Here is a 26,150-nt window from a genome sequence, read left to right on the forward strand (position 1 = left end):
CCTGTATCACACGTTGGAATACCTTGCTGAGCCCTGCCTGGCTCAAGCTTTTATGTAGGAAAACATCAGGATAGGAAGAGCCACCAAACTACCAGTTTAGATCTGGAAATTATGAAATCATTTTCACTGGGCATCGTGCTCAGCCCCAGTCGGTGGATAGCAAGCTGATGTGTGGCTGTACTATTTTTCCCAGTGTTTACATTTCTGGACTTAGTGTCGGTGGAGTCAGTGATCCTTCTCACCTTGGTATGACTGTTTAAAATTCTGCTTCAACAGCCAATTCAGTAAACTTTCAAGACTAAAATAACTGTGCATCATCTACATAAAAATTAATTGAATAGGACATGACATATACATTGGTCAATTGCTACCTAATAAAACTAAACCTGTTATCTTTTGGGGGCAGATCAGCAAAGACCTTGGGGCTTGTATAGCTGCTTGAGACTGCAGCTACAGAGTCTGTGATTTCAGCCTTGCTGCTCCCACAGCTTTGATTTTTCAGCTGCAGCAAAACTACTTTTGCATTGTCACCCTGACTTTTACAAGGAAATTTATGTACACCCAGGCAATCTAAACACTGTGGCCATTTGGAAACACTTCTCTACAGAAGGCAAGAAAACCTTTTATTTGTTGTATCAGGAAGAAATATTTCCCTGAATTTAAATAGTATATTCTCTTTTTGAAATAGTTATCTGTAAACTAATTTTTTAGGGTCAGGATTAGAGAACAAGGGGACCAAATTATGAAGAGAAGCTCTTCCATCACTGCTGAAAGCCCAGCATGCTGCCTTCCTTTATGCTTTTAAATGTCTTATTTTAATTTCAAGCTGTGGTCTAAATTATGTTTTTTCACTAAATTCAATTTTACCTCATACAGAGAAGTACATTAGATGTAGTGCATTAGGTTATTTCCTTCAGTTGGATGTTAGGCGTGACTCTTCCTTGTTTTTTAGATCTCTTGTCTCAAAAATTTAACGTACTTATTCTGAACTTTGACGAACTTCAGTTTTCTTCTTTATAGATACGTACTTTCTTGCTTCTCTGTTCTTTCTTCTTGGTTCCGAATGTATCAGTCTCTTTGATCACAATATTGAACAGACTTTATTTTTACCTTTGGTCTTTGAAGTTCAAACTGCTTTCTCATGTGACTTTAGGTTTTTTTAATACCATTACTCTAATCATTTTAAGGATGAGGGATTTAGGGGCAGGACTGTGTTTAAAATTGGTGCATCCTTGGTAATTCCTTGTTCAGTCTTTGATCCTTTCTTGTGCTCTGGTCAGTTGTTAAGAGGTAGTTGGCACTACAGCTGTTTAGGAGTTGGTGAGATGTAAACTAAAAGATCTTGTTTCACTTCTTACATGCTATGATTTATAATTAGCTTTTGATCTAAATGTATAAACAGTGGGATTAACATGATAATTTTTTTTTTTTCTTTCCTGATTCAGGATTTCTACATAATGTGTCAGGGAATCTGGAAGGAAATAGCTAGCACTAAAAGACTGTTTACCCCACCTCTGGATCTGTTCCCTGTGATCTCGCTGCCTCTTTTAGTTACCACTGCAAAAGTACCCAAGATCTTCAGGGTTCAGTAGTTGGTAGTTTGAGATATTGGCTAATTAATTACATTAGTCCATACTAGATGCAGTGCTGTGCCAGGAATCTTTATTTCCAGTAACATTTGTTTCATGTCTTTTACATGCTTTCTAAAAGCAATGATACCCTCTGACACACTGGAAATTAATTGCTGGGTATGTGTTGCTATTTTTCAGGAGGATTTATGGAAGGACAGAATGTGTTATTAATATGGGGATAGAATTCTATTAAAATTGGAATGGCAGAGTTCATGCAAGTGGGGCAAAAGTATTTAAAATCTGATTTGGCTATGTGCAATCCTTTTTTGGGCTTTATTTTATACAACTTAGAGGGAAAAAAAGGTATATCTTGGGTTTTTTCCCTTTATTGCATTTATGGCAATATGTGCATCACATGTCTTTGAAATAAATGTTTACCACCTCTATTCATATGGCGACCCTTATAGGCACACGTGACTTACCTTAATGGAAAAGGGTGTATTGTGGGTTTTTTTTGACTTGTGACCACTGAGATCTGATGTAGTAGGTCTTGGAATGTCTGATTCTTCCTTTCCCCTTCTCAAAATACTGAAATACATACTTAAAGGCAGTTGAAAAGATTTAATCACATCTAGTTACTTGCACCACTAGAGGATGCATAGAAGTACAAGCAAATACAGTGTCATCTTTCAAAATAATTGAACTGTGTATGGGCAGTATGTACTACGATGTGTGGCAGGCTTCAGGGCCAGCCCTGGTACGAGTGCAGCTTCAGCATGGCATGAGAATGCTGTGTATCAGTCATAGGATGGGCTGGGTTGGAAGGGACCTGAAAATTCATCTACAGTTCCAACACTTCTGCCATGGCCAGAAGTGACCTTTCGCTAGACCAGGTTGCTCAGAGCTCTATCCAGCCTGGCCTTGAACACTTCCAGGGATGGGGCATCCACAGCTTCTCTGGCCAACCTCCCTCACAGTAAAGAATTTTTTCCTAATATCTAATCTAAACCTACTCTCTTTCAGTTTGAAGCTTGTCCTGTTCGAAGCTTGTCCCCCTTATCCTGTTACTACATGTCCTTGTAAAAAGCCCCTCTCCATCTTTTCTGTAGGCTCCCTTCAGGTACTGGAAGTCGACGATTAGGTCATCCCAATTCTCTCAGCCTTTTCTTAGAGGAAAGGTGTTCCATCCTTCTGATCATCTTGGTGGCCTCCTCTGGGCTCACCCCAGCAGGCCCCTGTCCTTCCTGTGCTGGGAGCCCAGAGCTGGATGCAGCACTGCGGGTGGGGTCCCAGCAGAGTGGAGCAGAGCGGCAGAATGCGCTCCCTCGCCCTGGTGCCCACAGTGCGCTGGATGCAGCCCAGGGCACCTTTGGCCTTCTGGGCTGTGAGCGCACGGTGCCGGCTCTTGCCCAGCCCTCATCGCGCTGAATCCCCAAGTCCTTCTCAACAGGGCTGCTTTTGATCTGTTCATCCCCAGCCTGTGTGGATACCTGGGGTTGCCCCAACGCAGGTGAAGCACCTTGTACTTGGTCTTATTACACCTCTTGAGCTTCCCATGAGTCTGCTTCTTGAGCTTGTCCAGGTCCTTCTGGATGACACGTCACCCTTCTGGTGTGGCAGCCTCAGCACTCAGTCATCTGCAGATTTGCTGAGGGTGCACTCAATTCCTTCATCTATGTCATTAATGACAATATCAAATAACACTGGTCCCAGTATGGACCCCCTGAGGGGTAGCACCTGTCACTGATGTCTATCCAGACTTCATGCACAATATGTCATCAGCACTATGCATGGTATGTGCTGACAAGAGACTGGTCAAGGGGATAAATATATCTGAATTAGTGCTATACATCAGGTTTTTAACACTTAAGATCATAAACACTGAGAAAGTAAGCTTCTTAATCACGTGCTTGCGGAGGTAGCTGAAGACCATTTAAAATGTCATTGGTCTGTCATTTTAGCTCTCATTTAAACCTGCCTTATTAATGGCAAGGGTTATTGAAGCTTTATTGTATCCTAACAGAAAAACAGTGATGTGCTTGTCATCTGTACTTGGTGGAATACACATAAAACTGAGTTGAAATGGCTTATATCAGTGTTATTAAGGATTGTCACAATGGAGAAAGAAAAGAGATCACTTTCTTTCCACTTTACTCTTTGTTATGCTGAAGCAGATTAGAATGATTTCCTCCTGCTAGTACCTGTGCTCTCTGCAGCTGAACACTAACACTGGTGGTTTGTCAAAACTGTTCTGCCAAATTCCCAAATACAGTGATATACTTTGCCTTTGTTGTTCTTAAGAGCATGAGCAAGTGTGAATCCAGGGATGTAGCTTTGCTTGTTCTGTAGCTCACCACATCATCTAAGAAGTGGCATGGTACAGGAAACTCCCCTCACCGGTTTAAAAAAAACAAATGTACATATACAACATCAGATAAGTTCATAATAAATGATGAAACATTATAGGTACATATTTTGTATTCTGAAATTTTAATTCGTATTTAGGACTGATTACTAGTGGTTGTTTTGGATATCCTGAAGCCTTTTTTGTCCTTGTCCATGAGGGTGAGAAATGAAATTAATTTTTGCATTGTTTGAGTTTACTGTTGAAGCTCCTGTAAAGTACCCTGTCTCCCTTGCTTGCATCTCTGACAGTTGATGGGAGGGATGAGGATGAAGAGCAGCAGCCACAGTTACTCCTCTCACTCCTAACAGCCTTGAACAGCTGTGGCAGCAGAGATAACAGATTAGAAGGGAGGCCACTGAGAACAGGGAAAATAAGCAGAGAGGAAAAACAGGTTTCAGCCTGTCACCCAGTCTCAGAAATTAGTGGAAGAAAAAATTGGTATTATTACAGCATTATAAGAGGAAATTTAAAGCCCAAAATGTGCCTTCCCAATTTAATCCTGTCGACTGGTGAGCTAACGTATACCAAGCAGGTAATAAATGTTTGGAGGATTAGCTTGAGACATGCTTGAATGTTAGGCCTGAATTAAGGTCCTTACTTCCCACTTGAAAATATCTATCTGTACAGGCCTCCCTGGGGCCTGAAGAACTGAAGATGAGATCTGTGTTTCTTCTGCATTACTGACCAATGATGTATCATAGCAGTGTGGAAGTATGTGATGTGGGAAACAGAAGATAAAACCATTTTGAGATTCTAGGCAAAAGTCTGAAAACTCAGTGATTATTTCCAAGTCTCTAATGGGCATGATAAAGAATATAAATCATTGAGTGCTTTACTGCATTTTCATTCATTTCTGACAGCTTCAAGTGATATCTTGTATTTTCAGACAATACTGTGTTCTGGTCATTTGGGCAGTATTTTGTGAATTCAGAAGCATAGAAGGATGTACTTCACTTGTTGGAGTGTTATTAGCAGGAAATCAAGAAATTATGGTTAGGTTTTACTTATGTCCTTTTTTCTACTTTAAATTTATTGTACTAAAAGATTTCCTTTTTCTCCCCCCCCCCCAGTATATATGCCATTCGTTCTGTTTTGAAAGCTTGTGCTTCCTCTGTGCCATCCCCAGCCCATACTGACAGATGAATTTATGTAGCCCAAGATGTGCCTTTTTATATTGTGCATGAAATCTCATTCTTCTTGAATCCTGTGTGCTTTTTCTTTCCTTCTCCTGGAGGATTTCTTCTTTTCTTTTTGCTCCATTTTTTCAGACTTGCCAGTATTTCCAAACTGCTGTTCTAAAATGACAGATAGTATACTGTAGTAACTGCAGTCACAAGCCTTGTTGGCCTGTAGTCAGTCAGAGATGATGGAAACTATTGACACAAAGTCAAATATTATTTTGGCCAGCTCAATCCTTGTGTGTACTTCTGAACATTTCTATTTCTTGTTTCCCAAAACCAGTAGGTAGAATCCCACACAATATTGGAGCTGTTTAAGAAAATGAACCCTTTGGATTTGGAGGGCCCACAAAGAAATTATTTTTGTGGTTACTGACAGGTGTAACAGGCAAAAACAGTGTCTCCACAGATTTTCTTAATAGCTTTATCTTCTAAAAAGACTTCTTTGGACTTCCTAAATTGTGATGACATTATCTTTTAGGCTTTACCCTGTTTTTCAATAATACAGTTTCAGGAAGGTGTTTTTTTAATAAGCTAAAAAATGTGATGCTTCCTGAAGTAAGCTGTATGTATCATTCCTGGAGACAGGACACCAAAGTAGAAAAAAAGACTGCCTTGTCTGGGAGGCAAGTCATAGGACTTTGTCCCTGATCAAACTGCTTTTGTGTTACAGTGCTTACAGTTTTGATAACTGTGCTGACACATCCTGCTGTTCCCTTTTAAGGAGGCAGTGTGAATGACTGGTAGGAACCTTCTTGCTAAGGTGTAACAGTTGTCTTCAAACATTTTTTCTTCCTTCTACTGAACCCAGTATACAGCAATTTGGATATCCATGATCTGTAGAAAATGAAATTTACCTTGCTAATAGCTTGAAAGAACAGATAGGTATATACTCAACGTTTTAGTAACAGGAGGGGCTGGTTCTTTGTGACTCACAGAAGGAATGCACAGACTTTATCAAGAAGGATGATTATTTTATTAATGTATTAGAAGAGGTGATAGTAAGTCACAACTTAAGTCCCTTCTGCTGCTGGGAACCCCAAGCTGAGGCAGCATCGGTCAGACCCAGGTCACAACCTACTGCAGAAATCCAGTCCATGGTGGGTTCTCAGCATTTCCACCACCCCTTAAATCCAGTTAAATAGTTTGTGGAAAATGTTACCTAATCCAAGAATTGTGTATGCAAATAAATGTTTCTTTGGAGCTGACAGGTTTTGGTTTTTTTAATCCAGATATAAAGGAGAGGTTCACCAATTACGTGCTGCTACTAATTGTATGTCTGAGAAATATGGAACAGTTCTCATGGAATCCAGGTCAGTAAACTGAAAGAAAGTTCCTGTGCTATTAAGAGCTGTATCTCTTGCTTCTTCCCTCAATCTGAAAGATAAGGGTAATCAAGACATTTAATTAAAAAATCTTAATTTTGTCAAGTACCTTAGATTCTCATTTTTCTATTTCTGGTTCTTTTAAGAATGACTGTGTCCTTTCTGCTAGAAATATATATTGTTATGCTATAAACATGTATAGTTATATTTCAAGCAGTGTCTGGAATTTCAATCAGTGTTCTTCCCAGCCCTTTCCTTTCCTTGAAGTACACTGTGAATGAAGGATCCCCTAGAAAATATTATTTTGGGAGGCTAGCGAGATTGAAATGTGATAAAGATTATGTTAAAAATACAATTCTTAATCTAATATTGATTATACATAAGATTTTAATGACATGTTTAATAAATACTGTGTAAAATACCAATTTTATTAAAACATTGTTTTAATAATTTTGACCCCTGATCTGTGTGATGTATTTTGCCTGAATCTTACCACTCTGCCTAAATTTTACCTTAAGCATCTAAAACTGCAGGTGCTTTGTCTATGTCTTACACATCCTGAACACATAGTATGCAGTACTTGCAACAGTTGTCTTCCTACCAGCGGTAAAGGTTTACAAAGTGAAGAGTTAAGAACCTGATCCCAACTGTTGTCTGATTGTACAGAACTGATAAATTTTTAGGACAGCAATGGAAAAACTAACACACTCGTATGCTCAGTGATGATGTAAACTTACAGATTCTTCAGACTCGTGAGGATTTTTCACTGTTGAACAGAAGTGTTACAATTTTTTTTGTATACTGGCATTAAATTAAATGGCCTACCTTTTTTCTTCACAACCTTCAGATCATCTTTGGGTGTTATTTCCGGACGTTTGCATGGTGGTTGCTTCAGAAATTGCAGTGGATATTGTGAAACACGCCTTTATAACAAAATTCAATGACATCACAGCAGATGTAGGTATCCTGTTTGGAATGCTGAGTGCTATTTTAAATTGTATTTAATTTTGCTAATATTTTTTAAATACTAAAATTTATTCCAGTGCAGAAAACGTGAAAATTGTTATTTTCATATATACGATATCACTTGGGAAAGCTTGCTAATTTCCTGATACAGTGTACTTCTGAGGACCTTTTTAATGTGGAACTAACACCTGCTTCTAAACTAGTAGTTCCAGATCCATAAATTACTGCAAGTGTTGTATAACAGCTTAGGGAATAGCTAAAATTCACATTGCTGGCAGATCATTTTGTGAAGTGATCATTTGTTAAATTGACAGAAGGTTACTTGTTTTGCAGTCAAGACAGAGCTTGTACCCTTTCCTAACAAAATGGATTGTAGGTTAAAGTTCAGGCTTTTGGAAAAACATCTTGTTAGGCTGCTTTAACTCTATTCTTGCATGTGTATTAAAAGTGGAATCTGAAATCAGAGATTAAGTTTTTTCCCACTGTCCCTGGAGCACTAACATGAAGTAGGTTATGTTAGTTTCCACTCCTGAAATTTCTTGGGTCGCATATATTACCCAGTCCTTCTTTTTTAAAGCAGTAGATGAGGTTGCTTCTTGTGTGTTGCAGCATGATACGTTCGCCACTTTTTCCACACTGTGAATTCAAGCACACTTGATAGATTCGTGAAGATACGAGTTAGTGTCTTTTCACTATTAGAACCACTTTTCAGGAAATGAGATCAGAACTTGTGAAGTGCTGTCCTTTTCAGCATCTCTAAAGTAACTACATTGTGTGGTGTAGAAACAAGTGTAATAGATGCACTTAATAAGCTCCCTTATGCCAGAGGCATTTATGCATGCCCTACTTTTGCATAGAGAGTGTGGAAAAGAGCAGTAATGAAGTCATGGTAGCCAAAAATGTAGCATGCTTCAGAGTGCTGAAACAGCTGGAGGATGGAGGTAGTGACTGACAATTTTGCAAGGTTTATTTAATAAACTTTATGGGGCTTGTGTATGAAGAAGTTCTAAAGATTTATGGTTGCTATGTCAGAGTTTTCCCAGAATTTTTAACACCTGCAGAGCAGGTTGTCCTGTCACTTATCCTTAAAATAGATGCTTTTCTTTCTTAATATGCTGAACTGTTTTAAAGAGAAGGAGAAACTTGATATTCACGTTCAAATGCAATTTGCTTTTTTCATAGGATCACTTGCTTAGTATATAAGAAAGCTCCCTCATTTGTTTAGTTTGATCCCAGGGCTAGCTTTCATGTAGCTTAAAACCAGTTATGAACTGGGGGGGGAAAAACTAAATGTGATTCATGTGATTTCTGTTATTTTGTGTTTCTGATGATCCTGAAATTCAGTAACTTAATAATTCACATTCAATTCCTAAAACATAGCATAGTGTTGTTTGTTTGTTGTACATATATGCAAATTACTTTATTGCAGAAATAGAGGCTCATCTCTTGAAAGGTGCAGTTAGACCTCAGAAAAACTGTCTTTGACTCTTTCAGAAAATGCATAAGTTTATAATATTTTATGGAAATATTTTATGAATAAAATAAAATGTTGCTTTTATAACGTGTGATAACAAATTAATCACACATCTGATGTGCTGGATTTTTTCCAGGTCTACAGTGAATACAGAGCCAGTCTTGCATTTGACCTTGTTAGCAGTCGACAGAAAAATGTAAGCCTGAAAATGAAATGCACTTTCCTGTATTAACTAACATAATTGTTATGGGGGAATATTGGAACAAACACTTAAAGAAATACATACAGTGGTTTTACACTCCTGCAGCGCTGAAACTCTACTTTGCTTTTTTTAGTAGGAGAGAACAGGAATATGTCTTTGTGATTTATATTATTTTTGATCCAGTTCTTCAGGTCAGTTTGAGCTTTATTTAATATACTGCTGAGAAGTCTCTTCCAAATACCCTTACAGTAAGGGAATAGTTGTAACATTTTTGAGATACATGGGAAGTTAGTAAGCTTAACAAGGTAATTGTAGATTACTGTTCTTTTCATGGTATTTTAACTGTGTTGGCTTAAAACACAGTATTCATTAGGAATTTATATTTCTTTACAAACAGAGTGCACAGATGTATAGATGATGTTTGCACTATGCATGTTACTGTCATGGCATAGGTATTTATAGAACACACAGACCACTTGTGTTTTTAATTAGTACCATTTTTTGGAAAGCTGTTTACAGCACACCTTTCATGGATGAGGACTCATTAGGGTTCGCTTGTTAGCATTCCACTCATCAGTACTTTAGATGTGTGCTTGAACTATTAAATGAACTTTATTACAATGATTTCTGTAGTTTTCTTGGGTGTGTTTCTTTGGCTGTTGTGAAGAATGCAGTAGTTAAACCTCATAAGGAAGCTAGACACCTTCACTTACAAATAATTAATAATAATTTCTTAATAATAAAAACCCCAGTTTATTAGTTTTGAAAACTCCATTACTTTTCCTAAGGATCCCCTGTGGGAAATAAAGTAGCATCATTTAGGCACTAACTTTGGTGTGATCTTCAATTCGGCAGACAAACTGTCATGCAAAATAGTTGTGTTTTGAGTTCAAATGTAAAAACATTTTCAAAATAATTTTAACAAAGTTACCTTAAGGCTAATTATAGATGTTTGTAGAATGATTTAAAATTGCTAGTGTGGTGGGTAATTGTTCTTTCATCCTTGTAACAGTTTTTTCTGTAGAGTATTTGAGGATCAGTCAAATTAATACAAGAAGGTCTCGAAGCTGGTAATAACGTACAGACGAAATATCATAGTGCCTTTGGATTCAGTGTCCTAATTGCTCTCGATTTAGAGATTTGTATTATACTCCAGTTGCTCTTGATTTAGAGCACTGAAGCTAATCTTGCTGGTCATGGTAGTATTACATTTTTGTCTGAGAGTGCAGCTATCTCCATTTGAATTCCAAAATGTGAATAGGTACACTTCATACCAGTACAGTGTTTGTTAACAGAGCTTTATTCTTATCTGGAGGGTGTGCCAAGCTGAAATAAGCTCATTTCTTTGCATAAGTAGTTCATTCTTCTTCCTCTTCTTCTTCTAGGCGTATACAGATTATAGTGATTCAGTTTCCAGAAGAATGGGTTTCATTCCTCTTCCACTGGCTGTTTTAGTAAGTTGTATCTTTCCTATCAGTTTTCTGTCAGTAAGATCTCACTTTGAGAATGTGTCCCTCTGAGATAGCTGGCTGGATGTTTTGAGGATGAAGTTATCATCTGAAGTAACTGAAATGATGCTGAAAAGATTGAGCTAGCACTCAGTATAACCTGTATCACGTACTGCTTGTGACTTCACAAATGCATTACTGTTTCTCAGCCTTTCGTAAAAAATTGAATATATATTAATTTTGTAGAATTTGTAACACCTTGAATTGTACCAGTGGAATTAAACTACATCTGTGTTTACTAAACATATTCCTTTTGGCAGTTATCCTATTCATTCATTTGGAATAGTCAAAGCAGCTGGTTGCCGGAAGGTTAGCAGTAGTGTAGCAGTTTATTTAGCTTTTTCATACGAGTCCTTGTGGCTGTCCCTGTAATGGCACGCTTAATGACTCAATATTCTTTTATATGGGGCACGAGCTCCTGAGCTGTTGTTGAGTACATCACTCTGAAATAGTTGACTTTGTTACACATACATGCTGCTATAAAATGAATTAATTAATTAATGGAACTGTGTCCAGATGCTGTCCTGAATTAACTGTTGCAGAATGTTTTTCTAAATAGCTGCTCTGATTTTCCCCATACACATGTGCAGACAAGCAGTAGTTATCATAATGCTGGGAATCTGTACTTGCTTTGTCAGCAAATATGCTAATTCACAATTTTCCTGGACGAATATCAGTGTGAATTAACTTAAATGTAATGTTCTCCCATAAAGATGGGGAAAAATACTATTCACAGGATTTGCGTAAACTAGTGAAGTAAAACTGAAATTTCAGGTTCCATTTGTTAGTGAAACTTGGGAGTCATATGCCTTGTCCACAAAAAAATTTTGTGATCATAAGATTAGCATAGTGTATAACACTGATTCTGTTTTGTGTTGTATCTCTTGACATTTTCCTCAAAATTTGTTAACTTTCCTTCTAGCCCTTCAGTTTTGGAAGTTTTTTCCACTTCTTATATTACTTGAAAGTCAGTGTTAAGGAAACATTGTCAGACTCTGGTTTTGGCAAAGTTGCAACTAAGTGCTAGTATAATATTTGTTCAAATCAAAATCTGGAATAGTTAGTACTACCAAGGGGCATATTAGACTAAATTTCTGTTAATGTAAATGTTTCTACTTTTTCTTGGATTTACCAAATAAGAAATGTCTTGTTACAATGTTCTATTAATAATTGTGTGCTAAGTTTTAACTTTTATTCTTAAAACAGCTCATCAGAGTCGTAACAAGCTCAATAAAAGTACAAGGAGTCTTAGCTTATGTTTGCGTTGTGCTGTTCTACTGTGGGTAAGTAAATCCGTGCAACTGAAAAGTATTCACCATTATTTGATTACATATGTGAAACAAGTTTCTGTTGATACTTCCAGATATAAGTATAAACACAGTTTATATTCAGAAGAACATAAATGTAAAACCCTTATGCTCATAATCTGAAATTGAGAGTATAGACTGTGACTACATTGGGGGATTATAGCCCTCAATAAGTAACTTCAGTAATGGAAATAACTCATTGCAAAAAGACAGAATCTGAGAGACAAGCACCATACTTCTGTGTAAAAAGGGAAATTGAATTCTAAGGAATTAAGTCTTCTGTAAAAAGACCAAAAGATTCAGTAAGCCAACAAAAATAAGCAGCTGAAGTGCTCTGAGCAGATCATGAATTTTTCTCTCAGGTAGTTAATTGCAAAGTTTACTTTGCTTTAGGAAAGTGCTGTTAAAAAAAAAGTAAATGCAAGGCTCACCTTTCCTGGAAAGGGTGTGGTCAGTAAGTGATCTTAGTTAAGAAATATAATGTTCTATGGCAATTTGTTTTCCATAATCAGTGATGTGCAAGTATCCCTTCAGTATCCCTTCACTGCCAAGTCAGTTCATGCTTGTGTTACCTTTAACTTCTCACCAGTTGATAGGTACTTCTGAGACATGCATAACTGTACTTTACATCCAATTTAGTTTGCCTGTCTTGGGGCGCTTGCTGGGTACTATCTGGGGATGGCCACTTTCTACGAGAGCTGTATACTGCACTGTCATTGTTTGTTGTCTTTCAGTACTGATTCATTTTGGAATCATCCCAAAATTGATCATAAATAGTTAAGTATTTCAAGTTGCTGACAGAAAAAGAACCTGCCTGCAGTATTGTGGGAGTATCTCTTCCAGTGCCCTGCCACTGTGTTTTAAGTGAAGGCAGCGAGGCTTGGGAAGCGTAAGACTTCTAAGTCAGGGGCAGTGGTTCAGCAAGAAGAGAGGAGACTACTGTTCTACAATAGTTTATGAAAAGAACAGGATTACTACACATTCTTTATTAATAGGTAGACTCTTATCTCTAATCTGACCCTAATCTGCAAAAAATAGAGCTTGATCAGATGTGTTTTGTCTACATCAGTGTAGGGACACATCTGTTTAGTGTCAGATAACTAAGGCTTTGAGATATTGCATATAGGCCAAATACTAAAATGTTAGCCACATTCCTCTGCACCATACTTTGATTTCTTCCCCAGCATACTACATGCTGTGCCCATGTTCTTCCTAAAGCCAGCTTTGTATAATTCAAAGCACTATCCCCTGATCATCACATTCAAGCTGTGGTATACCAAGGTCATACTTTAATCCTGCTCAGTGGTTTTTCCTTTTTCCCAATATATGTAATATTTTCCTACCTCTACCATTCCACTGCTGCACCCCAGCCCTGGATTTTTCACTGTCTCTGTGGCTTGGAGAATGGAAGGCAGAAAAAAGTAATGTGATTAACATGAAGTATTAAATGCTGCTCTTTAAAGGCATAGGTCACAAAAGTAAATACATTTTGGTCTATTTTGTCCTTATTGAAAAGTGAGAGCAGATTTTTCTTCTGTGTCTGTCACATTTCTGCTGTGATCTCAGACTTGGAGCTAGCTCACCTCTTGCATCTTTCAAGTAATTTGTGTTCTGACCATAAATTTCAAGTTTTTTATCAGATGTGAGAATATCTATAGAATACATACGTAATAGCATAGATATGTGAGAAATGACATGATAAAATCTGAAACGGTTAACTGGGCAAAGAATTGAGTCTATACTACAGGTGAACTAATTTTGTATTGATAATTAACAACTGTAGTTAAGCTTTAATTGTAGTTAGAGTCTTGCCAAAAACAGGTAGGCTGGCAGAAAAGAATAAAGGAGAATTGCTAGAAATACTTGCATAATTTTCCATGAGAAGCTGGAACTGATACAGTGACGTGGTGATTTATGGCCTTTTCAACTTCTGATCTCATTAAATCAGAGTCAAACTATTCTGTAGAAACCTACTCTCTCAGAACGAAAACATGTTACATAAGAAGCATAAGAAAAACACCTCTAAAACATTAAAAATGAAGGAGAGCTGCTCAACTCTCTGAAATAAAATCTGTCCTAATAATCTAAAAAAATTGTAGAGAAGCACAGCTTTCAACCTGTATAAAATGATATCTTCTTTGTTTGCTTGTATACTAAAATGTCACTTTCTTCTGAGTACTGAAAGCGCTCTGCGTATTCTTCCATTTCTCTGTTGAAATGGAATAAATAAAATTTTTTTTTTCCCTTAAAAATGCAGTGTAGTTTGTTTTTCTGTGTGACGAGTTCTGATTACATTTACACAGTGAGAGATAGGGGAGCTGCTGCTGGAGTGTGCTTGGATCACTTCATGATTAAGCAGTTAGACTTACTCCGTGGATCTGTGAATGTTCACTTCAAGTTGTCTTTTGAGTCTCTTAGTGATGTACACGATAAACAGACTTTCCAGAGAGTGGAGAATGAATTCAGGGTCTGCATTTGGTTCAGTCTTGTTACATAGCTTTATTTGCATAGAGAATATTTCATTCATCCTGCAGAGAACAGATCACTCTTTCCATGTCATTCTGCAATGAGCCTTTGCTCCCTGGAGTGGACAAAGGTCTGTGAGTCATGTGGTGCCAGTAATGGAAATTAGATTTTGCAAAACTCATTTGAATGGTAAAAAAGCACTTGATGGTAGTTGAGGCCTTCCTTTTCTTCAGATGAGGAGGCAGGTGTAAAAGGAATTTAGTGATTTGCTGAAGTTTGTGCTGCAATTTAGTCATAGTAGAAAAAGAATCTGTCATCAACTGAACTGTGCTATGAAGGTAATACAGTGCTGCCTCTTTGGATTTGTTGAGTTTTATGGACTCTCTTCTGTGATGTGAAAAAGGACTTCTTATGGTTAGCCTGTAGTTTGTAAAAGCTAGATATTGGACTTGGCATTGCTGGATTAATGGTTGGACTCAATGATCCTGGAACTCTTTTCCAACCTTAATGATTCCGTGGTTCTATATTTGCTGTCCTGTGGTTCCAAGTCTACTAGAGATCCTTGGCTGGGCGCACTTAATTTGGATGCATTTATTTTGAACTTGCACTGTTGAGGGCCCTTTTTAATTCTTCATTTAAATATTTGATGTCTTAAATGGCTGCTTAACTGTCCTTGTAGTCCTTTAGCTAAATAATAAAACTTGATGTTTTTCTCTAGATGCTTTCTGGAGGAAAAAGAAAATTAAGCATTGAATCTGAAACAATTTGTTAGGAAAAGGAAACTACCTTTTGATCTTGATATTGAAAGGATTTGATTTGTTAGCTAATCTTTCTAAGACAGCATAACCATATGCAGTTATTTTCACATAAATAATTGCAGTATGAATGATACGCAATTATTTTAATACGCTAATGCAAATATGTAAACAATTTTTTTTTTCCAGGTTAATATCTCTCAAAGTCCTTAACAGCATTGTATTGCTGGGGAAATCATGTCAGTATGTAAAGGAAGCAAAAATGGAGGAGAAATTATTCAATCCTGTCCTGACTGCCACCCCAGGGAAGCCAGCTGGCAAACAGCAAAGCACATTTAAATCTACCCAAGGTAAGGCTAACTGCCTTGGTTTGTTTTCAGTGAAGTTTTTTCAGACTAAACTTAATATTAAACCAGGTGCATGACAATGTTTGCTGCACAAACCCTGTTGCTGGACCTTAATTGTGCCATATCGCAGCTGTGAACACAAGTCTGTAAATGTAATAGAATTGATTGCTTTTAGTTCAGGCATCTTCTTTTGGTAATAAATACTCATATCTCTGACAAGATCCCACTCTGATATGTGGAGGTGATAGAAACAATGGAACAGAAGCATGGTTTTGTTTTAAATTCATAATCATAGAATGATTTGGTTTGGGTTGGAAGGAGCCTTTAAAGACCATCTAGTCCAAGCCCCTCTGCCATGTCACTGCACAAATAAGTGAATATTTACACATCATCTGTCACAGTGCTTAAGTTGAGTAGGGAAGCAGTTTGTATTTCTCATGGAAATCAATGTAAAACATGGTAGGTTTATGCATAGGTATAATTAAATGTAGTTGTCATGAACATATTAATGAAAAGCTTTATGAAATCCAAATAGGAATTTCAGTGGGTCTTTACCCCATTTCAAGTCTACGTAGCACAATTTTCGCATACAGGTCCTCAGCATTAGCAGTTAATTTATCATGGGAATATGGCATTATTGTATTTGTGTGACACATAGAAGGAAACAGAAACCTTCATTGTTCCCGTCAACTGAATTGGATTGTATCTTCCTGTGGGAAAAGCTCAATGAGAGCCTTAGAGAACTTAACAGTGAGGCTTTTATTGTGTTCACTCCATGGCTTGCCAGCAACTTGAACAGCTTGAAATGCAAGGTGCTTGTTAGTCGTCAGAGTGTCTCGCCAGCAAGGGGAGAGTTAAGAATCTGTCAGTGTTTGTCATAAACCTCTACATCTCACATGTGTCAAATCACATCAGGCAGAAACTTGGTGCAGACTTTCACTTTTAAATTCATTCAACTGTGTTACTTTCATGATAAAAGAATGTGGTATGAACGTCTCTTGCATTTCATTAGAGAACTGTCGTGATGATACGTTTTAATTAAACATTCTATTACTACACTTGGATATGAGACTTAGTGAGTTGTACTTACTTATATTGAGCCTTAAACTTACAGTGTGTAAATCCTGAAGACTCTTGAGCTAAAGTAGCAGGGATGCTTATTTTCTCAAATGGAAAGATTTTGAGCAAAAAGCAGCAACCAAAAAGCTTTTGTGGATTTTATTCAGAGTATTCCTAGCTTCCATTGGTGATGGAAAAAGCTCCATTTTACAGTTTTTTGGGGTTTTGTATTTTTTTTAACAGCTCTTTATTTACTAGAAATCTTGATTATGTGAAAGAATGATTTTACCTTCCTCAGCTTTTGTGTTATTACTACTGGGCTCCCCAATATTAGTTAATCTCTGTGCCCCATTTATCAGGTTTTTTTCAATAGAGGCTCTCAACCCTTATTAGGATGAGGGTAAGGGAATTAATTAGTCTGTTCTCCTTTGTGCCAGCTTATAGTTTGTCAGTTAATTTTCTAAAGAGTTTCCACCTTGTCCACAAAAACAGTTAAAATTTCGAAGAATAAAATTCTAAACGTGCTCTTGAGGGATGAAAGCTCTAATTACCAGTAATCATTTACAGGCTGACCAGCTACATCTGGAAGCTGCTGGGTTAGAAAATACTTACATTTGTAACCAAGTTCTAGAATTAAAGTTACTTGTCTCCTTTCTCAATGCAAGTTCAGTACCTTTAACTTGCATAGATGGTAGAGGGTAACCCATGTACCTTCAAGTAGTAGATAGCATAATGTGGACAGATGCTCTGCAGAAACAAGTGTTTGTAGTAATTTGGATAGTGCTGCATTTCTGACAGATAACATTTCCTTGGGCTGTCTGCAGTATTCTCCACATCAGTCAAGATTTTTTCAGATTCCTTTAGAAACAATAACTCAATCATTACTGAGGAGGAAATAATTTTTTTTCTTATTTACTATTTCCTTGTCATTTGCTTGTGCATTTTAATTCTTTAAATGTTTTAACAAAATATGGAAAAAACACATGGATATTACTTACCAATATCCTAGGTTAATGAAGCCAGTGTTCAGTTCCACTGAAGTAAGAGACAGGAATAAAAATAGACATCTTTAATAGCATTGCTGTAGGGCCCAGTGCTATTAAAGTGCGTAGCAGTGCATGAGTCATTTATTAGCTATCCCTGGAGAAGGCAGGTTTATTGTACTTATGTAGAGGATTAGGCACATCTAGTTCCTGCCACGGAGATTCCTTTTGTTCATTTCTGTAGAAAACATTTGTGTGATTCACACAAAGACTGTCAAAAATCTTTTTGCTTAAGCCAACAAAAATGAGCATGTATGTCCTAACTTCTGCTGCTTATGCTCCTGCTGATTATTTAAGCTTCTGGAGAATTTGTTTTTTCTGTCTATTTTTTTTCTATATGTTTTCTAAATCAGAAAAGGAGCTCTCTTACAGTAAAGCTAAGAAGAGGTAGTGGCTTCCAGAAAGCATTTTTCTGTTGCTTCTGATTTCATGCAGCATACTTTCTCAGGATAGCTTTGGATGAATCTGGATGTTGCACATTCTATCAATATGTCTGTGTTAAACTCATTATTACCTTTGTAATTGTCTTCTGTTCCAACAGGAATTTCCACAGATGAAAACGGTTCTACATCAGTTACCAGTCAACCGGTGCATCAGAAGGAGAATATGCCATCTTTACTTGTAACAAGCAATTCTGATCAATTTCTGACAACTCCTGATGGAGAAGAAAAAGATATAAGCCAAGACAGTTCAGAATTAAAACACAGGTCTGCAAAGAAAGACTTGTTGGAGATAGACAGGTTTACTATTTGTGGAAACAGAATTGACTAAGAATTTATTTTTTTTTAAATCAATATGCTAAGGATACTGAGCTGTTGGGACAGCAGATGCTACCAGAATGGACAGTTGCCAAAAGGCACATAAATATTTATTTAAAAACTTAAATTATTAATGGCAAAAAAATATTAATTTCTTTCTACAAGTAACTTGGCTTGGTATCTGGTCAGGTCAAGTAAGCGGTCTTTAACTTGCCTCTTGGAAAATGTGGTGGATCGTGAGTCTCTAGCCTGGTGGCAGAGCTGCAGTATCAATTTTCTGGAAAACAGACTGGAAAAAAGCATAACCCTGTTCTGCATTATGAAACCATGCTTCCAGAACACTATTTCTCATGAAGGTTCCTCCAGTGTAAGGATATTCCTGGAAATGTGTGGCGACTTGACCGGAAGCTTGCCTATCCAGTTACTGTGTTTTATTAAACATCTGCAAGCAGAATTCAAAACTTGTGCTTATATCAACAAACGCATAAAGCATTGGTACATAAAACAGTAAGTCAAGATAGTTATTCCTGTCAACAAAAATCTTTTCAAGATGTATCTTGAAAATCTTGTAATCAGAATAAAATTTTGCCTTTAAGTGAAAGACTTACTGCATAGTATTTTATCTGAATACTAAATGCCAGGGAAAGATCACAATAATGAAGGTTCTGCTTAACTGGGCAAATATGAAGCATATTCATTTCATGTGTTGTGTGTCCTGCAAGGCAAATTATTTAGAAAATTATTTTTAAAAGCTGAGGATTTTTTGTTGCTGTAGGAAAAAATATTAAAGGGGCACTTCTAATGTTAAGGAACAGCAGTGTTATTGCAGCAAACAAGGTTTGTGTTGGAACTGTATGTATGGCATTAACACAGCAGAAAAGAATATTGCACTGCATTTTGCATTTAACTCTTAGAAGAATGACATCTGTGTATTAACTTGCCTGAGAACATGCCTATAAAAGCTCACACTGACAATCAAATCATAATTATCCATTTAATGTAATTGATTGGTTGTAGTCAAGTAGATGGACTAGATCTATAAAGAGCATTTAAGCATTACAATGCATCTTAATTTCTGGTGTGAGATGCAGAGTTGGGAGGGTTGACAGAAGAAGTTTGGGAATCCTCAGACCAAGAATGGATTAAATTTGAGCTCAAAACATATGCTGGAGAGTTGTATCAAAAGAGATCCCTTAGGTAATTATAAACTCTTCATATGTTGTTAAAACACAGAATTAACTTCCAAAATGCCTTTCAGACATTCAAGTAAGCACCAGTTTTACTTTCCAAGGGAAGGTATCATAAAAGTACTTCAGTGCTGAACAAATGAAGACAATTTGCTCTTTGCTAATTTCATAATTCGTCAGAATGGGAAAGCCAAAGTTTATTTGCTGTATGAACGTGTGAAAGTTTAATGTATCTGCTAATCCCTGAAACTTGCAGGACTGCAGTAACACAGCAGATGGAGGCAGTTGGACAGTTACTTATTTGAGCAGACTGGATAATGAGAGAACTCTACTGTACAGTTTAGGGTGCTCTGCTCTGCTGGGAACTCCTTGACGCAGTCATTCAGCCTCTCCTCTCCCAGAAGAGTAGTGGGTGTAATGGCTGAAATCTGTGGTTATGTTCAGGGATGAAAGTAAAAAGAAAAGGACTTGTGCTGTGAAAAAATTTGAAAATCTTTAATTTTTGGTGTATTTTATACTAATTGGAGATGTTCACACATTGAAATTAAGATTACCTGTCAATTTGGTGTATCTTATAATTATTTAGCAGTTGCTAAAGAAAGCTTGAAATTGCTTTCATTTCTTTTCTGTTGAATGACATTCTGTATCAATTTTATAAGTGCATCTTGTGTGAAACTCAATAAAATTCAATTTTGTAATATTTGTTTAAAAAAGGAAAAGTACAGCGTCGACATTTCTTTTTTAGTATTCAGAGCTGGTGATCTTGCAAAGTATTTAATGTATTAAATTCCAATTTCCATAGAGTAGGATCTTTGCAAATGTGGGACACAAATGAGCATAAGAACTGGGTTATCCATGGCTTCAGATCTATTTCTGTAGCAGTTGGTTATTGCCACTTGTAGGAAGAAGGTATTGATGGAAACCTATTATTAATTTGGTTTTTAAGGGCGTACACCATGTGAATGAAAAACTACTGTGTCTTAGGGGAGTTGTAATTTATGTAGTCAGTTACTACAACTGGCCTTGGACCTACACAGCAAAGCCAGCTGTGAATGCAGGCTCAGCACAGGCAAAGCCCTCGCTGAGCACACAGTGGTGGCAGTGGAAGGGTAATGGCTCACGGCACTGGGGCAGGAGTCCTGGCCTGAATCCTCCTGGGGCTTTGTTTTGACACTTGAACTGTGGTGCCTGGGTCTAAAGCAGTACAGCTGGGCTTTGGGGTGTGGCTGGTACATCCCTGCCTGCTGTGGAGGTGCGACTGCATTGCCCTCGGGTCACCGTAACGCCAAGGAGTACTCGAGGCACTGCTGTGGAGGGCACTGCAAACACAGCACTTCCCCTTAAACTCCCAAAGGCTGGTGGGGCCCAGCTGGGCATCACACTTCATTCCTTCCTCTTGCTGCAAGCTCTCTGATTGTCATCTTTTTGTTCATGATTTATAGGGATTCCTTGGATATCTAGCAGTGTACCTTTAATGAAAGGTTAGAGCTGCTTCTCTGACCCTGGGTGGTCCTCTCAGAACTCTATAGGAGGGGCAACAAACCCCTAAACAAATAAAAACTGCAACACCAAATTTCTCATCCATAGATACAGCTGTTCATTCAGGTTTTCTCAAATACCTTCTGTCTTAACAGTGATATATATAAGAGCATCAGAGGTTAAATAGTGAATAAATTAAGTTCTTCAATTGATAAATCCCACCAAAAATAAAATCTAGGCAAGCAGTGATTTTTCAGCTGAAGTCACACTTGCCAAATTAATTCCAAAAGCACACATTGAGTACAATGTATATTCATAATTAGTATTATCCATTATGGGAGCATTAAGAAACAACTGGTTTTGACAGGACTATTTAATTAATCTTTTGAAGCCTTTCAGATGTTCATCAGCCAAGCAGAATTTCCCCTCAAGCATAGTCGTTCTACAATCACAAGCACACTGTTAATTTACTCTCCCCTGAATTTAGAGTGAGTTTGAAACTTCAACTTTGTCTTGATTTTTTGTGGTGCAAAATTTTCTGTAGTCTAATAATTCATTTTGAAGTCTGTTTCTGTGACCCAGCATAGTTGATGAGGTCACTGTTGTTAAAGCCAGTATTTGCCCAGTTGTGGCTGCTGTGCCACAGCTGTTAGGCTGCAGTTGTGAATCTTCTTGGTGGTGGTGAGCAAGGATGGATGCAACTTAATTATAGCACAAATGTAATCAAACTCTGTGAAGCTCCTGAAACACTGCAACACTTTGTCTTACAAACTGGGCTCCTCCATTGTCAGTAAACCAGGAGTTGTTCCTGGGGAGTCATAGCTTCAGAATGCTCTTCACAAATGCTAAACAAAATTTGCTTTCAAAACTTCTTCAGAGCAAGTGTTCTGTCTTAGAAATCAGGACTGCCTGAATTTTGCTCCAGGGAAGCAAATAGCTTTGTGTAAGTACTGAGCTGCTGGCAGAGGGAGCTGCAGTGGGACCACCTTTATCTCAAGGAAGTTTTTCCTGTATATAATGGTGTAAGATGTTTAGACTCTGAAGGCTGTCAGAGAACACTTGATGTATCATTTCTGTATGTCTTTTTCATAGTAACTTTCATCAATCATACCTACCAAGCCTAAGTCTAGTTAGGCTTCTTTTAGGACTTCAGTATACCCTGATTTAGAAAAACACTGCCAACAGAGTTGTAAGAAGGATCATAAATACGTAACACCAAAGAACACTCATTAGTAAGCTCACAGTTCTAATAACAGAAAAATCAAAAATTGCAATAGGTTTTAAAAATATTCTCAATTTTGACAAAAACACTCATCGTATTTGTGATGAAATAAACTCAGATTTTAAAATGTGCCCTTGTAATTCTGCTGCTCACCTGTGCCTCACAGCTGCAGCTTCAGGCTGTGTAGGCTGTCATGGCTTCCATTCATCACCACTGCCTAGGAGAGTGATGCTGTCAAGCAGAGCTGAGGTTCATTCTCAGTTGGAGGCAGTTCTGTCTGACCGATGAACTGTGAGGAAGTATTGAGCATCGGGGGGGAGAGGGAGAGAGAGGAGTCAGGTTTTTGTGAGTACAAAGATGTGGGTTGCAGCAGCACTACCTGGGATTCTAGGGTTTTTTAGGCTGACTCGTGCAGTTCTATTTAAGCTTTGCTAAATAAATCCTGTATTGCATAGGCAAACACGTTGCATGCATTATATGTTATGTTGTGTTTACTGCTTTCACATTTTTATATCAGAAATTACTGATCTTAGATTGGTAGTATGACAGCTATGTTGAAAGCCAGTATATTTTTAATACAGTAATTTTTGGTGTTCAAGGAAGTCTCAGGTTTTATGTTGGTTGTTCTTCCCATCCATGCTCAGTTTGTTGGACAACAGCAGTAATAACTTTGTTGACTGTTTTCAATATCAATATGTGCCTGTGATGCTAACAGAGTTGGAAGGGACCTTAAATACCATCTAATTCCAACCCTGCTGCCATGGCCAGGGACACCTTTCACTGGACCAGGTTGCTTAGAGCCAGATCCAACCTGGCCTTGAACACTTCCAGGGATAGGGCATCTACAACTTCTCTGGTCAATTTCTTACAGTCTCACCACACTCACAGTAAAGAATTTCTTCCTAATGTCTAATTAAACCTGCTCTCAGTTTGAAGTCATTCCCCCTTGTGCTGTCACTACATGCCCTTGTATAAAGTTCCTTCTTGTAGGCTCCTCGTCAGCCGTCCCTGAAAATACATTAAGTATCAAGGTAGCTCTGATGCCTTGAGAGGCCACCTAAAAACAGAGACTAGACAAGAATAAGGGAATGAGGTAGGTATTTATTTGAAGGGCCTTCAAAGGTACCCCCTGGGGAGCCAGAGGCTGCTGCCAAAATGGACCCCAAGATGGACCCCAGGTCACAAGTTCTTCACACTTTTATAGGTTTGGTTCATTTGCATATCAGGGTTAATTCTCCAATTAAAGCTTCAGTTAATGATGTCGTTTCCCCAAGCTCCCCCCCCTCTTAAGATGTTGGTTTACAAATTTTGGGCCTAGGACAGTCTGAATGTCCTTGGAGAGCAGGCCTGGAGAAGTTTTGTTATGTCTACCCAGCATGAGAGAGCAGAAGTTAACAGGCTACAAGAAACTTCAGAGTTACCCACTGGGGAGTACAGGATTTGAAAAATATGGAAGTTAAAACCTAAGGCATCAGCTCAGGAATCACTTTTTTGATGCTGACAGTTTAAAATGAGTGGAATTGTGGATTCTTAGGAAGTGATGCAATTGATGCACTGAGAAGTGTGGCAATGAAACTTAAGATCCAGCATATTCTTAGGATTGGTACACTAAATCAACACAGGAAGGTGTGTGAGTTGATGCTACCAAGTACATCCTGGTGACAGCACTGGACCAAAATTTTCCTGCAGGTTTGATTTGAACTTGACTTGTTAAAGGCAGCAATATAGCCACCAGCCACCTTTCTATAGCCAAGGCAGCAGGAGCTGTGATAAGTGAGTTTCTTCTGGTAACAATTCTTGAAGTATTGCGTTTATCTAACCTGGAAGCTGTGGGACATTGTTTTCGGGTTGATGTTTTGTGCCCTTTGGACTCTCTCAAGGTGTAGCTGCAATGAAAATGAACCTTGTGTTGGAGCTTAGCCCTAGCCACTGATGGGAGGCAATCTCCCTAACACAGTAATAGAGGACCCACCTGGTGAGCTGATCTAAAAATCTGAGTTGTCTTTAGTCACTTAAAATTTCTTTGACACTGGAGTAGAGTGAGTTCTGCTCCATCTGAGTTAATGCTTCATGGTGCCTGTTCAGCTATTCACTGGCTGACCATGAGCTATTTGGCCTCCATGGGGGAAGGAATAAATTCTCCAGCCAGTTTTTGTGCTATACCCTTGTTTCTCAAAAGCAAGGACCAAAGCCCCAGTGTTTATTTAATAAGTGATTCTTTGCATAGATGTTCTGCTAATGGCATCAGAGTAACTCGGTGGAATTGATTTACCTGATTTATACATTTATGTACAAAATGGCAAATTGCATAAGGCAAGTTTCAGCTTTTGGTCTGAATACATGTACCATTTGCTTTATTGTTTTTATTTAATTGACTTGACAAGTCTAGTTTCTAAAGTATTAAAATTCCCATAGTCCCAGTTTTCAGTAATGTGGATTTTTGTCCCAAGGAGCCTGGGGGTAGTAGGTGTGCTAAGCTCTTGATACAGCAACTAAACTGCAAATCCTGGGAAACAAAAATACAAGCTCCATAGTATCATACAACCACAGTAAGGAGCAAAAAAAAAATCTCTGGTTTAGCTCTGATATGAGCTGTCCATGAGAGCACAAAGAGCACAGTGAGTAAGAGACCAATACACTTCATACTCAGTTTGCAGGTCTTGGTTTACTCCTTAGAGTTGAAACACCAAAGAAATGAGATAGATCTTAAATCTGGTATCCTTGCTGTCATTTTGGATATGTCAGATTTTCATTGGTTATTCTAGTGTTCATCCAGGCCATAATCTGCAGCTTTGGGGTGTTTTTAAGATAAAAGACTGAATAAATCTTGTCTGTAGAGGAAAATACTCTCAGTGGAATTCCACTTGGGAAGGGCTCTTGGGCTATTAAAAAGTGTTGGTTGTCTTATTGTAATAGTAATTACCTTTTCTTCTTCCAAAGACAATTTCTGGCTTTGGGTTTGTCTCATACCCAGAGCAGCTGTCGGCAGCCTGTGGTGAATAGTGACATGGGCATCAAATTATCAGCATTTTGATTTCACTACTGGGTAATATGAGGATGAGGACAACTGGCAACCCTCAAATACAATCCTATAAATTCTACAAGCTATAAATCATAGCATGATCACCCTAAGTAAGGAGAAGCTGTGGTCTAAAAGCCTCATGAAACCTGTTAATTCTGTTTAGCATATTATGGAGCATTTGAAAGTCTTTCCTAGTGTCTTGAAGAGAAATTGTTCAGAATAATGTTTTCCACAGAAAAAATAACCAGGGAATTTTTTTCTGCCCACTGTGGGTAATGCTCAGCAGACTGGGGCTTCTAAAGCATGTGTCATATATATGGTTGCTAATGATCTACAAAGAACATATATGCGATGTTACTTACTAAAAAAAAAAAACAGAGAAAAAAGGAAGGAAGGAGGGGGCTGATAAATAACAGTGGGGAGAAAACAGAGTTTTTGAAATTAATCTCTGAAAATGTAGAACTTCATCCATGAAGTGCAACATAGGAAGAACATGCATTTGGGTGCACATTTCCAGAGGTACATTTTTGTATGTTCATGAGCAGTAAATATGTGCACTGCAAATGCTGTTATTACCTTCCTACTGTCTGTTTTAAGTCTTCCTTACTGAAATTTAACCCTCCCTATTTTTTGTCCATCCTTGGCATGGAGAATAGATTGCACCTCTCCCTCTCTTTTCTTCTTGCATCCTTGGCAGCTGAGGTTGCTTTGTGTTTCCCTTCAGGCTCTTGCTAAACCCCCACAATGAGTTCAGCTTCTGTTTGTGTGGAGAGTGTGTCCCATGCTCATTCTGAGCACAGAACTCCAGCTGATACCTTCCATCCCCGCTGAGCTGAACCTGAGGATTATATCAGCCAGTTTTTAGCTGCCATAT

At 38.0% G+C, this 26,150-nt stretch overlaps 1 protein-coding gene across 2 annotated transcripts in view; it reads left to right on the plus strand.

Moving 5' to 3' along the window:
* TAPT1 (transmembrane anterior posterior transformation 1) overlaps positions 1 to 18,961 on the plus strand; it is a 49,794-nt gene extending 30,833 nt beyond the window's left edge. For both annotated transcript variants that reach the window (XM_082281386.1, XM_082281387.1), the window contains 7 exons: positions 6,389 to 6,469; positions 7,329 to 7,438; positions 9,058 to 9,117; positions 10,509 to 10,577; positions 11,838 to 11,914; positions 15,349 to 15,509; positions 18,150 to 18,961. In XM_082281386.1, coding sequence (XP_082137512.1) covers positions 6,389 to 6,469; positions 7,329 to 7,438; positions 9,058 to 9,117; positions 10,509 to 10,577; positions 11,838 to 11,914; positions 15,349 to 15,509; positions 18,150 to 18,379 — 788 coding nt within the window. In that variant the 3' untranslated portion in view covers positions 18,380 to 18,961. The remainder of the gene's footprint in view (positions 1 to 6,388; positions 6,470 to 7,328; positions 7,439 to 9,057; positions 9,118 to 10,508; positions 10,578 to 11,837; positions 11,915 to 15,348; positions 15,510 to 18,149) is intronic.
* Positions 18,962 to 26,150: the final 7,189 nt, after the last annotated feature.

The sequence above is a fragment of the Coloeus monedula genome (genome assembly GCF_965178545.1).
Source record: "Coloeus monedula genome assembly, chromosome: 5".
Lineage (NCBI taxonomy): Eukaryota > Metazoa > Chordata > Aves > Passeriformes > Corvidae > Coloeus > Coloeus monedula.